General features: G+C 42.7%; 1 protein-coding gene across 1 annotated transcript in view; it reads right to left on the reverse strand.

The window, feature by feature from the left end:
- Positions 1-2489: 2489 nt before the first annotated feature.
- CABLES1 (Cdk5 and Abl enzyme substrate 1) overlaps positions 2490-11861 on the reverse strand; it is a 76289-nt gene continuing 66917 nt past the window's right edge. The window contains exons 8-10 of the mRNA XM_027907655.1: positions 7905-8011; positions 6792-6999; positions 2490-5264 (exon numbers count right to left, since the gene is read on the reverse strand). Of these exons, the coding sequence (XP_027763456.1) occupies positions 5124-5264; positions 6792-6999; positions 7905-8011 (456 nt within the window). The 3' untranslated portion in view covers positions 2490-5123. The remainder of the gene's footprint in view (positions 5265-6791; positions 7000-7904; positions 8012-11861) is intronic.

Consider the following 11861-nt stretch of genomic DNA (forward strand, 5'->3'; position numbering starts at 1 on the left):
TCAACAGAACTGCCACCATAATCTGGACCAACAGGTTTTCTTTCCTTTTACTTTGCACCCAGGAGAGCCACATGGTGCTCACTACAGGGGCCAATGAACACTATTCTGTTCTTTTCCCGGGGGGCTGGGTTACACATCTGGTTTTGTGGGTTAAAACCAGGTTTTCTCTGTATTGTTGCATCTAGTGTGATTTACTTCCAGTAAATGGTAATTCTGATTTATAATCTCCCCAGAGTGGGGTTCATTTCTTCTGCTGCTTTACTTCTAAACCAGCACAAAATAAGATGAGATACTGACACGAGTTCAACAAGTTATAAATTGGTCACCAATTAAATCTGACTACAAACTGGAAGGCTTCTTCGGGTTTGAGGAATTAACTCCTGGAGCATCTGTCTAAACAGCGTAGCAGAGGCAAGGGTGGTTTAAGATGATGCTCAGCAAGATTAGGGAAAGGGGTGATGACAGGCTAGATGAATGTGTAGAAAGGGAAAGTTATGATAGTAGTCAATATTTAGCTCTTGCTAAGGGGAGGAAGTGTTTGCTGCTCAAGTCAGCAGCAACTTCAGTAACTTCTTGGCTCACCCCTGCCTTGCTTTGAAGGTATGCAGGGCGTTTTCCAGGATCACAGTTCCCGCTCTTTCCTAGTATCACACTATAAGCATTGCTTCTCCTCTGTCATACTGTTGGTGCTGATGTTTGCTGCTGGGGTCTGGGCAAGGTGTTTGGGTTTTTCTGTAGTGACTGAGAAGCTCTCCTCTGAACTTATCCATACCTACAGGCTCCAGGGTGTCTCTGGCTGTATAAGCTCACAGTGAAGTTGGTGGGAAGGATTATGGTTTAGGATTTCAGAAAGGCCTTTTTGCTTTGCATATAACATTCTGTGAAGGGATGCACATAATGTTCTTTTTTCCTCCTCCTTTTTCCCTACTCTTCATTACAGAATTTACAATAGAAGATGAACAAATGAAATCCCAATCTGCTTCCCACACTCCTTCCCTCCCTTCCCAAAGGTGCAACTTGGGACAGATTTCATTCTCAGCTAGTGATGCTGGCATTGCTACTGTGATTGCTCAGTCTCTCACCTCACTAAACTACTTTTACCTTGGTTTTTTGGTTTTTGTGTTTTTGGTTTTTTTTGCTATGGGATTTGGTACCAAAATCCTTTAACATCGTGGGAAGGTGTAATTGACTCTTAAAAAATTACTTCTCACTGCTTCCACAGAAGTGGGAGGTTATTCTGTAAGCTATGTATTTTAGCAGTCTGGAGCAATGACCTGAGGTTGTATCATCTAAATATGTTACAAAATATCTCAAAGAAGCCCTTGCCTGTTAATAAGTAGTTTTGGAAAATGATTGCTAAGCAGTTTTCTGTATGTGTGTATGTTCTGGGGTCAGTGTAAATCATGTTAATGCTTGAGGGTCTCTGGAGTGATGTGTGAAGGTAGGGAGTCAAACCTTTTCCATAGCTTTATTAATGCGGAATGAAAATGCATAGTAAATGGGTGTTGTTTGGTGAGACCACCAAGAGAGGTATTGGATTTAGGGGTGTCATAGGTGAAAAAACAGCTTGAATGCCAACAGGTGGTGGACAATTGGGTGTGCACACACATGAATGTCCAGAACTGAGCTTTCAACCTCTGAAGAACAAGCAGCTGCTTGTGAACTACAACTGGTAGGTGGACCAGTTGTAAATTTTACTACCACCTGGACTAAACCAAAATGGCACATTCCAAATTCTCCTGTGAACAAGGGGTCATGAGATAAGAACAATGCTGAGGAGCCTGCCTATGCCTCATCCTTCTGCATGCTGACAGTTTGGACTCAGAGAAGCTGGTCCTGGCAACTCCAGGAGGAGGGGCTAGTTCCAAAAAGTAGGGCTTAAAATTCTAACAAACCCAAACCAAATGAAGTTAAGAACTGGCTGGAGGAAAGATCCTAAGGGCTCTGCAGGGAGCTGAATGCCAGGAGATGGCGAGGGGCCCCTGGGCAATCCCACCATTGGCTCATTAATAAGCAGCTCTACTTCCCAGAGGAAGACAAAACCAAACCTTTTTACACATACAGATGAGAGACGGAATAATTTTAATGCTGGTGGAAAAAAAAAGAGCTTTTCAACTTTTTTTAAAACTTTTATTTGTTTTTTTTTAGAAAATGAATAAACTCTGCATGGTAGAGTGTACGGTATATAATTTCAAAACAGAACAAGTGATATGGAATGGATTATTTTCCCAAACTATTTAAGGTTGAACCTAAAATCATTTGTAAATCAACACTTGTTGCCATGTAAGACAGAGGAAAACAATCAACACATTTTTTGTTTGGTACAGATTTTCTCTACCACTTCAGCCTGAATTTCCCCAGGGTTGGGGAGAAAAGGGGGGCAAATCCTGCCCATTGTCCTAATCATAATTGTACTGACCAAGCTTTGTGCTCTGAGATCTAGCATCATATGGCTTTATATACGTTCCTAAGTGAACAGTGCAACATCATCACCATCTTAAGTGTTTATTCCACATTCAAACTGTAACTGAACATCACTCTGAAACACTTTTCCACCCCCAAAATGACAATAACAATAATGAAAAGCAGAAAGTCTCCAGCAATCAGATTTCATCCCAGAAATCTGTGTAAACGGTGGATCAGGGTTGGGTAGCAGCACAGAAGACAAAAGATGTGACAGCGTGATTCAATAGCGTCTCTAAAGACTACTGCAAGACTGTCATTCTTTAGTCTGCATCTTGCAATCACAATTTTCTGTTTCCCTGCAGTGCTATAAAGCAATATAAGAAAAAAAAAAAGAGACTCAAAAGCAAAAGGTAGAAGCCTTTACAGAAAGGTAAAGCTTCTGCTTAACTTTGAGTAGTCGCTATTAGAAACAGATCTCTGCAATCGGAAACAAATCTTGAACATATATACACACAATTTCAGTGGAAGGGGATACAGCCAAGGATGGAAACCCACCTAGCAGACCCACAGACTCTTTTGGCTTGTAGGTCAACACTACACTGCCTTTTTGGTCTGAATAAACTGGCAGGGCAGCTATAGGCTCCAGGCATGTTCCAGGCTCTTGGCTCCTCTGTTCCTTGGCTGTGTGGGGGCCAGGAGAAGGAAGAGGAGGGAGTAAGGGTGCTGTCAAGGGTCCCCCTCCTCTCACTTTGCAGCTGGCTGAGTGATGTGCAGGTTGCAGTGACATGGGGTGTTACACCGGGAAGATTTAAGTGCACACTTTTCTCTTTACCCCCTCCTGCCCAATCCTGTTGGAATGTATCTACATCAGTAATCAGGTAAGTACTAATAACTGTAAGCTAGCATAGTCACCCTCCCCCTTAAAATGGGGAGAAGGCAACAGCATCAAACAAATTCCCACTTGTCCTGACATGTGCAACCTTTCCAGATCCTGTAGAGCAATCATATGCAGGCTTTTTTTATACTAGGATTTAAAGGAGTCAAAGTTGGCAAAGAAACTGGATGTATCCTGGTCTAACTGAAGGAAATAATAAAACTGATTTAAGTAAGAGCAAAAGAAAGTAAGCATTAGTGTGTTTACATCCTCTGGTATGTCCCACTTCTCTACGTTCTGCTCACAAGCCCTTTCTGTACTCTGAGCAAGCACTCCTAAACTTAGAGAGGTAAGGCTTCAGCTAAAATCTCACAGTTGAGATCATTATTTTATAAAATTACCACAAATGTAATAATTTGATTTTAGCGGATCCATGTGGGCCATGTTGAGGGCAAGGCTTGTTAGGTGAACCAGCACAGGAGAAGACTGGATAGGGGTGTAATCCCACATGATAACAGCGATTGAACAATGTCCAAAAGCATGGCACTAGCTTAGTGAGTAAGTAGCATCAGAGCTTGGATGAAGCCCTCAAGTGTCCAGTCAGAACCAGGGAAGCTGCAAGAAGTTTTACTGTAAAACTCCAGTACTGAAATGTCTAAAGGAACTGCATCTCTAACTTCAATGGGCACAGATTTTAGGTTTTGCACAGTCAATTCTAATTAAAAAACCAAAACTTTAACAGCTGATGCCCCTGCTGTTGGAGCCTTAAGACACCCGTTATACTGCTGAGCCCTACTCTTTTTTTTTTTTTTTTTAATAAAACACTGTTTTAAGATAGAGCACAATAAATGTGCTTATTACGCACTCTAACATAGAGCACAGAAATACAACACTACAGAGTGCAAGTCTAACCATCTCCACAGTGGGAAAAGTGCGAAGGTTAAAAATATGCATGTGGCTTAACACAAGATATTTTTAAAAAACATGACATGGAAATCTTATACTGATGCTTCCATCTTTACCACAAACATGATTGAAAACTTAAGGTCAGTTGCTGATCCTTCTCTCGCAGTAGTAGTAGTGTAATCCTTTCAAAGGTACAATATTGGAAAGATCAGAGAATTAAAAAAACCAAGTGTCCAAAAATGATCCCATTTACCACTTTTCCAGTAGTTACGTTTTTCAAGAAATAAATGTGTAAGGTCACCTTGATCTTCACCATCAGTAACTGATACACTTGGAAACAGCTAAGCCAACCACCTGGACTGAGATCAGTTTGGTGTCGCACACGCACACACGCACAGATACACACACAAACACCCCACAGGAAAAAGTGCACTTTCAATTGCTGATACAAAAATAGATTGGCACATTCTTTTTGACACAGTGAAGATATCTTCTAAAAGCTTTTTCACTTCAAGAAGTCCTCTTGGAATTTGCAGCAGGTCTGTAGAAAAAGCACTATGAGAATGCACTCAGTGGGCTTTCTAGGGTTTGTGTGATGCAGAGAGGGGTGGTCACGGAGGCTGCCCTTCTAAATTTTGCCTACTTTTATAGCTGTAGTCTCTACAGGTAGGGTCAGTCACCACTCAGCTTCAGCATGTGAACCATTTACCAACAGCTCAGTCTTCATTTGCTTTGAGAAAGCAATGATACTTAAATTTGTCAAAGCTGAGAGTCTTACGTTGATGCAGTGTTTCCTATATGTTGCCGGAAAAACTGTTTCGGGGAGAGAGAGAGAGTGAAGTGTAAGGAGTCTGATTTTGCATTTCCAGTAGTAACTGAGGCTCAGGAGAGCCAAGCTGGAACAGTCGGTAGCCCCTTCCCCGCAGGGCAGCCAGCGCTAGGAGTTCTGCACCAAGCGTCTGTAGTGAGGCATCACTTCGTGCTCAGGAAGGTGGAGAGCAAACTCCAAGGCCACCAGCACTGGGAACTCGAAGGCGATCAGCTCTCGCCTGTTCAGCCGGAACTTCTCTTCCAGTTTCTGCAACCACAGCCAAGAGAAAAAAATAAATTAAACAAAACGAATGAGGATTTACCTTTCTAGTGCTTTTCAAAACATGCATGCTGCTGTCAGTAAACTTCTGTCCTGATCAGACTTGCACGGCTCTAGGTTTAGCAACTCAGAGCAGGGTGAACTAGATGTACTGATTCCTTACTGTGAAGGTGAACTCACAAAGCTCAGCCAGCCATGCTATTTCTGACACGTTTGTCATTTCACTCATTCCACTGCCAGAAGATACATCTTCTAATGATCACAGTGATTACCACTGCAGGAACAAACTCCTGGCTTCATGCAAACATTGAAATCACTTGTGTAATGGAAGGCATGCATCTTGTAACACAAATTTCCTGCGTTGCTTGAAATCACTGATTTCCTTTTCAACATTAGACTGTGCTACAACGCCCTATTGGGGACATTATTTTTTGCCACAGTTAAAAACGTTTGATTTTAATACCTCAGAGGCAGGAGGTGTCATCTGCAACAACCATAAGAACAGTGAGTAATAGAAACTACTATCCTTAAGGGGGATGAGATGGGTTTTATAGTTGGTTTTCTGCTGTAATGTACCAAACCTCCCATCTGCCTGCTGTATTTGTTGGATGTGGATGCTGCAAGTAGCAACCAGCTATTCAGAGATATTTCTACCCCTCATCCTCTTCTTATGATCTCTGTGGCTTGCTGCTTCTCTGTCCACTGAGTCTACTCAAAAGCTCAGTGTGTCTCATGGATGGACCAATGTTTCAGGATAGCAAGAGAGGCCAGATTCTTCCAACTCCCACTGGCTTGGGTTTTTTTGGTGGTTATTCAGAGGACTTTCTAACAAGCTGATCGTTGACCCAGCTCTGTGGCTGTGGGAGAATGGCATGAGTTCAGTCCTGTCCCCCATCCAAGTTCTCATGTCTAACTTTCTGTAGCACTAAATCAGATCAGTATCTTGGTGCTTGTAAAGGATTATGGAATAACACTCCCCCATGTTAACTCTTTCACATAGAGTAGGTGGAAGACCTACTCAACAAAAAAAACCACCTTACTAAACAAAAAGCAGCTGGAATGAGGTGTCCCAGTGGGAACACCTCTTTAGGTTTTTTTGCCTAAAAGCTGAACGCGATGAAAGAAATACAGATGTCTTAAACTCCATCTGATATTAGTATCTGCATTTACCTTTCAAAGGAGAGTCCTTATTGACAGTCTTGAAAACATAATTAAAAGCAAAATGAATTTCCTGAGGGTTCACTTTTGACTTCTATTGACAGAACAGTGGTCAGATACTTCTCAGACCTCTCAGAATCTGACACCAGGGCCTTCTATCACATCAAACAAGCTTCCCGTGCCTCTGCAGTGACAATGGTCACTACTACTGCCACAAAAAAATGTAACAACAAAATACATTTAGCTGGCTGTACATCTGAAAACCTAAAGGAGAGCAAGTACACTGGCAAGCAGGCTTGCATAGACCACACTTGGCACTTCATGTAGAAGGAACACTGGAAACCTATGGATACGTACATCTATAAGATGCTTGACTTCATGTTTTCTGAGGTCACTGCCAATTTTGGCTGCTAAAAGAACACAAGCTCCAGCACAAAGCTTTCTATTCTGCTTGTTCAGCTTCCCCTTGAGAGCGAGCTTCTCAAAGTAGACAAAGGCCATGGCCACTGTGGGCTCTTCAAAACCACATTCCTCTTGAGCAAGCTTGCGCATTTCTCTCTTCAAGCTGAGTAAAGAGACCAGACAAGTATGACATGAACTGAGTTTTAAAGTGTTTTTCATTTCACCCAAATAGTCATCTTTTCAGAGATTCCTGCTTAGTCAAACGGAGGGGAAAATAATAGTACTTTACTGGGCAGATATCTTTATGCTTGTTTTGTGGGCACATTTCATGGCACAAATTTGATCTCACCATCTCACCCTTCCCTCCACTAGAAAAGCAACTGAAAAGCTTTGACATTTTTAGTAATAATATTTCATCAGAGGTCCTATGCTGCATACAATTTGTTTAGCAACAACAGCTTTATTACTGGTGCTCTGTATGCAGCTTTGCTGCTGGTTATGGTCGGTCAAATACAAACTGATAGTCTTTCCATGTACTGCAGCATAGTCTGGTTACAGAGCAACATGACTCAGTTTCCTTCTGGCCACTAGGGTCGAAGGAAATTATCATTACTTCAGTGGAGCAGTATGCCTACCCCGCTACACTGGAAACAGAAGAAATATTACAACTTTGCTGTGAAGCTGTCCACTTGTTTTGCTTCTGACCATGCTTTCTCGACAAGGCACAAAAGTCAGCATTTCTCTTTCCTCAGTCTCTTTTAAGCTAAGTGCAATAAGCTTAGAGACTCTGTTATTTTTCTGGGTATTTTAGAATAGTGCATGCCCAGCTCAAATCCTCATCCCTTAGATTTCACATTTGACACCTGACTGGTGCGTGTTTGTACATTCCTCTATCCTGTTTACTCAGCCTACTAACCAAAGCTATCATCTGACTTACTCTGTACCTCTGCTGGTCACTGCTCCTGGAAGATCTATCAGTGCTGTGCTTCCCCTCATGTACAGCAGGAATTGCACTGAAATGTGAGACAGCTGCATCACGTTGCAGCCTTATCGAGCTTTGCAACGTACCTTCTTATTTTACTGAGGGTTAGCTTGATGTGAGGGAACTTCTCCTTAAAGGTCTCATTCATGTCCTTCTTGAGATCTGATGGCTTCACGTAGTCTATGACTGTGGTCTGAAACACATGTCAAAAGAGAAATTACTCTTTTAGTTTGTAAAAAACAAGATCAACCAATTCCCAGAAGCAAGGAGTACCAAACAAGTCCCACTCAGTCCCGATGCTTTCAGTAGATCGGAAAATTAAGTCTGAATTAAGGCAACAATTCGTGACTGCTCCATCAAAACAAGTGACCTGTTCAGCACAATTCTTGAACAACACACACCTTATTAGCATCCCTGAGGTATTACTAAGTGTGAGTTTAAGATAAATGTGGGTGGAGGAAACCTACCTGAAAAGCCTTGTAAAAACAAACAAAAAAATCATCACAATGACTGTTTTGATGACCAGATTTGGTGTGCATATCTCCATGAGGTTTTGAGACATACCTAATTTTTCTCAAATTGATTCTCCAAAGAATCTGCTGGTACAAATTCTTGACTGTCATAGCACACATTTGTGATAAAATAGGTAATCAGCCCACATGGCAGATCACTTCAGTGGAATGCAAGACAGTAATGCTGCTGGAAGTTAGACAGTAAGTGTGCAAAAGAGTTAGGACAACATTCAAAGTGTACAACCTATTTCCTTTGAGCTTCGTGTTCCTTTTTGTTACAACCTAAGGAATCTCCCCGTATTGCAGACGGTTCTCCAGACCAATACTGCAATGCCAGTGCCCTCATCTATGCCCAACACTTCTGTTGTTCCCTCAGTCTTTTCTTCGGGTAGCATTTTGCCCAAATCTTCTGTCACAATTCATCTGGTCAAAATCTACCAGTTGAATAACAAACCAACCTTTATTGTGTCAAATATCTTCTGGTCTTTGGCAGTTCTGCCCCTTGGACAGAAGCAGAGAAGAACCCTAGGTTGGGCAGCTGGGGGACAGCATCCAGCTCCCTGCCAGTTTTAAGTGTGGGCAATGAGAGAGCAGCAGTGTGCAGTGCCGTGAATTCTCCTGCTTGTAAAATAATATTTTCCTTCTAATTTCTGGTTTTGCTTAACTTGTGTTATGGCAAAGGGCTGCTAACACCAAACAACAAGAGGTGAAAAAAGGCACGTAAAACTCTGGAGCTTTGCTGTAATATATCCTCATGGGAATCTAAATCAGCCAAACAGACTGACTGTATATATATTTTACTCATAGTAAATGGAAGGACTGGAGGAAGAGAGAGTGCAATGGCTCTAGACAGAAAGCAGACAATTTCTTTTATCCAATCATGTTGTTCTCTGGTTCCAGAATAAGCATGAAGGGGAGTAAAACATACTTCACCTTTCCTGCATTTTATTTAGGAGCTATGGTACTGAAATAATGGAGAATTAGAGGAATTTAAAAGAAAGCAGAGTATGTGTTTCCCCTGAATAGCACACAGTAGTATCTGAGGTAAACACACTGTAACAGGGAAAAACTATGGGTGGCATGGGGTGTTGTTATGGTCATATACACATTTTAAAATGTGGGCCATTCTGCTATCTGATTTGCAGTGAGAGAAGCATCATCTGTCAGATAAATTGCTCCCCACTAGGCCCTGGCAGATAATTCTCCTGGGCACATCACACACAACAGTTGCCTAAAGTTGTTTTAAGTATAAATGCTTGTGTGAGCCCCCTCCAACACACTGAGATGTTAAGCACTAGTCCAAGTTTTGCTCAGAAAAGGGAATAATTTATTAAGGAAGCCACATGGTCAGCCACCGCTGCTGCCCTGAATGTGTACGGATGAACCTGAGCACAGGTCTGGACAGACAGTGAAGTGCCATTGAGGTTAGAAGTTTATTACGCTGCCTTGATGCTCAGGCAGGCAATTTGCTACCACACCTGAAAAAAACAAAGAGAGGAAAAGACAGGGAGGAGAAACTTTGTCCTTCTTGGGATCAGTAGGAAAGGCTTCAATGGAAAATGTGAGCTTGCCCGGTTTTTAACCTCCTGAGGTTGGAAGGATGTATGCATGCACCGTAGCCCTTCACTGCAGAGAGCTTCTAATGTGCTTCATCTCACCTGGCAGGGCTCAGCCCTCTGAAGCAGAAGATCTTACCAGCTCCTCCTTTCCTTTCTTTCCCTGGAACATCACTGCTTGCCTGCCTACACCTTGGCATTGTTGCCAAAGGATCATCAGCAAGCTGGGTGCTTCTGATGTACAGATATGCTGGGAATTTCATGTGTTAAGAGGGTTCCTCTTGTAGTGCTACAAGAGGGCACTAAAAGAAGCCACATATGATTCAGACCAGTGCCATCTGCTACTCGAGGTACAGAAACATCAGTCCATGCTCCTCTTGCTTACAGAGTCAAGAGACACTAAGCACATACAGGTTACACACTATTAAATCCAAAGATGATTTTAGTTACTACTAGACAACTTTTGCTTGTCTTGGGCAATCCTAGAAACAGTGAGCTCAGTGTTACTGTGCAAAGGTACCTGACACCTTATTTCATGCTTCACTACAAACGTAAATGCCTGTTGTTTGTTCTTCATTACCGCGGAGCTTTGTAGTTTTATCTTAATTATCTCCCTCAAAGTGATCATGTGTTTTTCCGGAAGACTTGTCTTTGGCTCTCTCCAGGTTATCTTCTTCTCCTTCCCAGAAGGAGAATGCAATCACATAAGAACCTCACCTGCATGACAGAAACCACTTCTCAGCAAAAAGGGCATGGCAGTGGAGGGAGGGCCTGTCCATCTTCCAGGCTCAGCTGACAGGCTGCACAGAAGTAATGCCAGACAAGAAGTTTCAGCTGCTTTCACTTCTAACAAGTAGGTGCCAGGGTTACCCCAGCTCTAGAGGCAATTGTGCAGAAGGGGAGTGAGCCCCATAGCAGCAGCAGCAGCCCCCTGGGGTGCAACTTTCTCTGTGGCTGCTCTGCAGGTACCGACTTGTTTTACCTGCAACTCCTCTAGACTGTGGGACATTTGCCAGAATTCAGCTAAATTCTCTTTAGAAGGAGAAAAGCTCTTTAAAAAATTTTCATTTAAAGCAAAGCACTCAGAGGCTGAGACTAAGCAGACAGCTCAAAATTGAAAATGGTGAAGAGGTATAGCTATTTTTAAACACAGAGATTTGCCAGTTTTGTCCTGTTGATAAGAATCTTTCCCCTCCAACTCTGAATACTGCTGCTTCCTGCAAGACAACAGTCTCTACGATATAAATCACAATAATGAAATCCAGATGAAAGCTGGTGTGTGTTGGTTTTGATTCATGTAACAGGATAACGGCAACATGTTTGAACACACTGGCTCTAAGGCGACTGTCTCATCTTGTCAGTACCATGTTGGAGAACTCAGCTAACTGCCCTTATTCTCAAGAAAAGGATTTGTGCAAGTTCTTTTTTTTTTTTTGCCCTTCATTTTGTTTTCCCCTTCATAGCCGCTGCAGAAGCTGGACTTTGAGCAATAATGGGAATGCTGCTTGCCCACCTGGTGCCTATAGAAATGTATCCCATGCATGCGGGACCCTGCCCACCAGAAAAGCAGGCAGCAAGAAACCTCTAAAGATCACTGAGAGGTAATTTAAAAGCAATGCTGAATCAACATCTGTTGAGTGAGCAAATCAGTTACCTCCTAAAACTGTTTCTGGCCAGGCACCTGAGCACCCCTCTTGCTATTCATGCCCTGGCTGGGGCATAGTACTCGCAAGTCTACAGAGAAATCCCAGTCCCCAGCCAGGCTCCAGCCCAGGGCACCTCATGCATCCCGCAAATGGCTTGGCATTGAGCAGCAGCCCCTTGCCCATGAAGAACGGAGCAGAGGAAACCTCTGGGATGGCCCAGTGACTCACAAAAACCAGCTGGGATCTGACAATGGAGGGCTTAGACTCAATGTTATCCTTCTCTGCCCGCTCTCTGCTCAGCATTTACGCTTCTCTTCTCTGTTTGAGGC

Source organism: Empidonax traillii, unplaced genomic scaffold, assembly GCF_003031625.1.
Source record: "Empidonax traillii isolate 1590-97213 ecotype Southwest subspecies unplaced genomic scaffold, ASM303162v1 scaffold1515:size97631, whole genome shotgun sequence".
Taxonomy (NCBI): domain Eukaryota; kingdom Metazoa; phylum Chordata; class Aves; order Passeriformes; family Tyrannidae; genus Empidonax; species Empidonax traillii.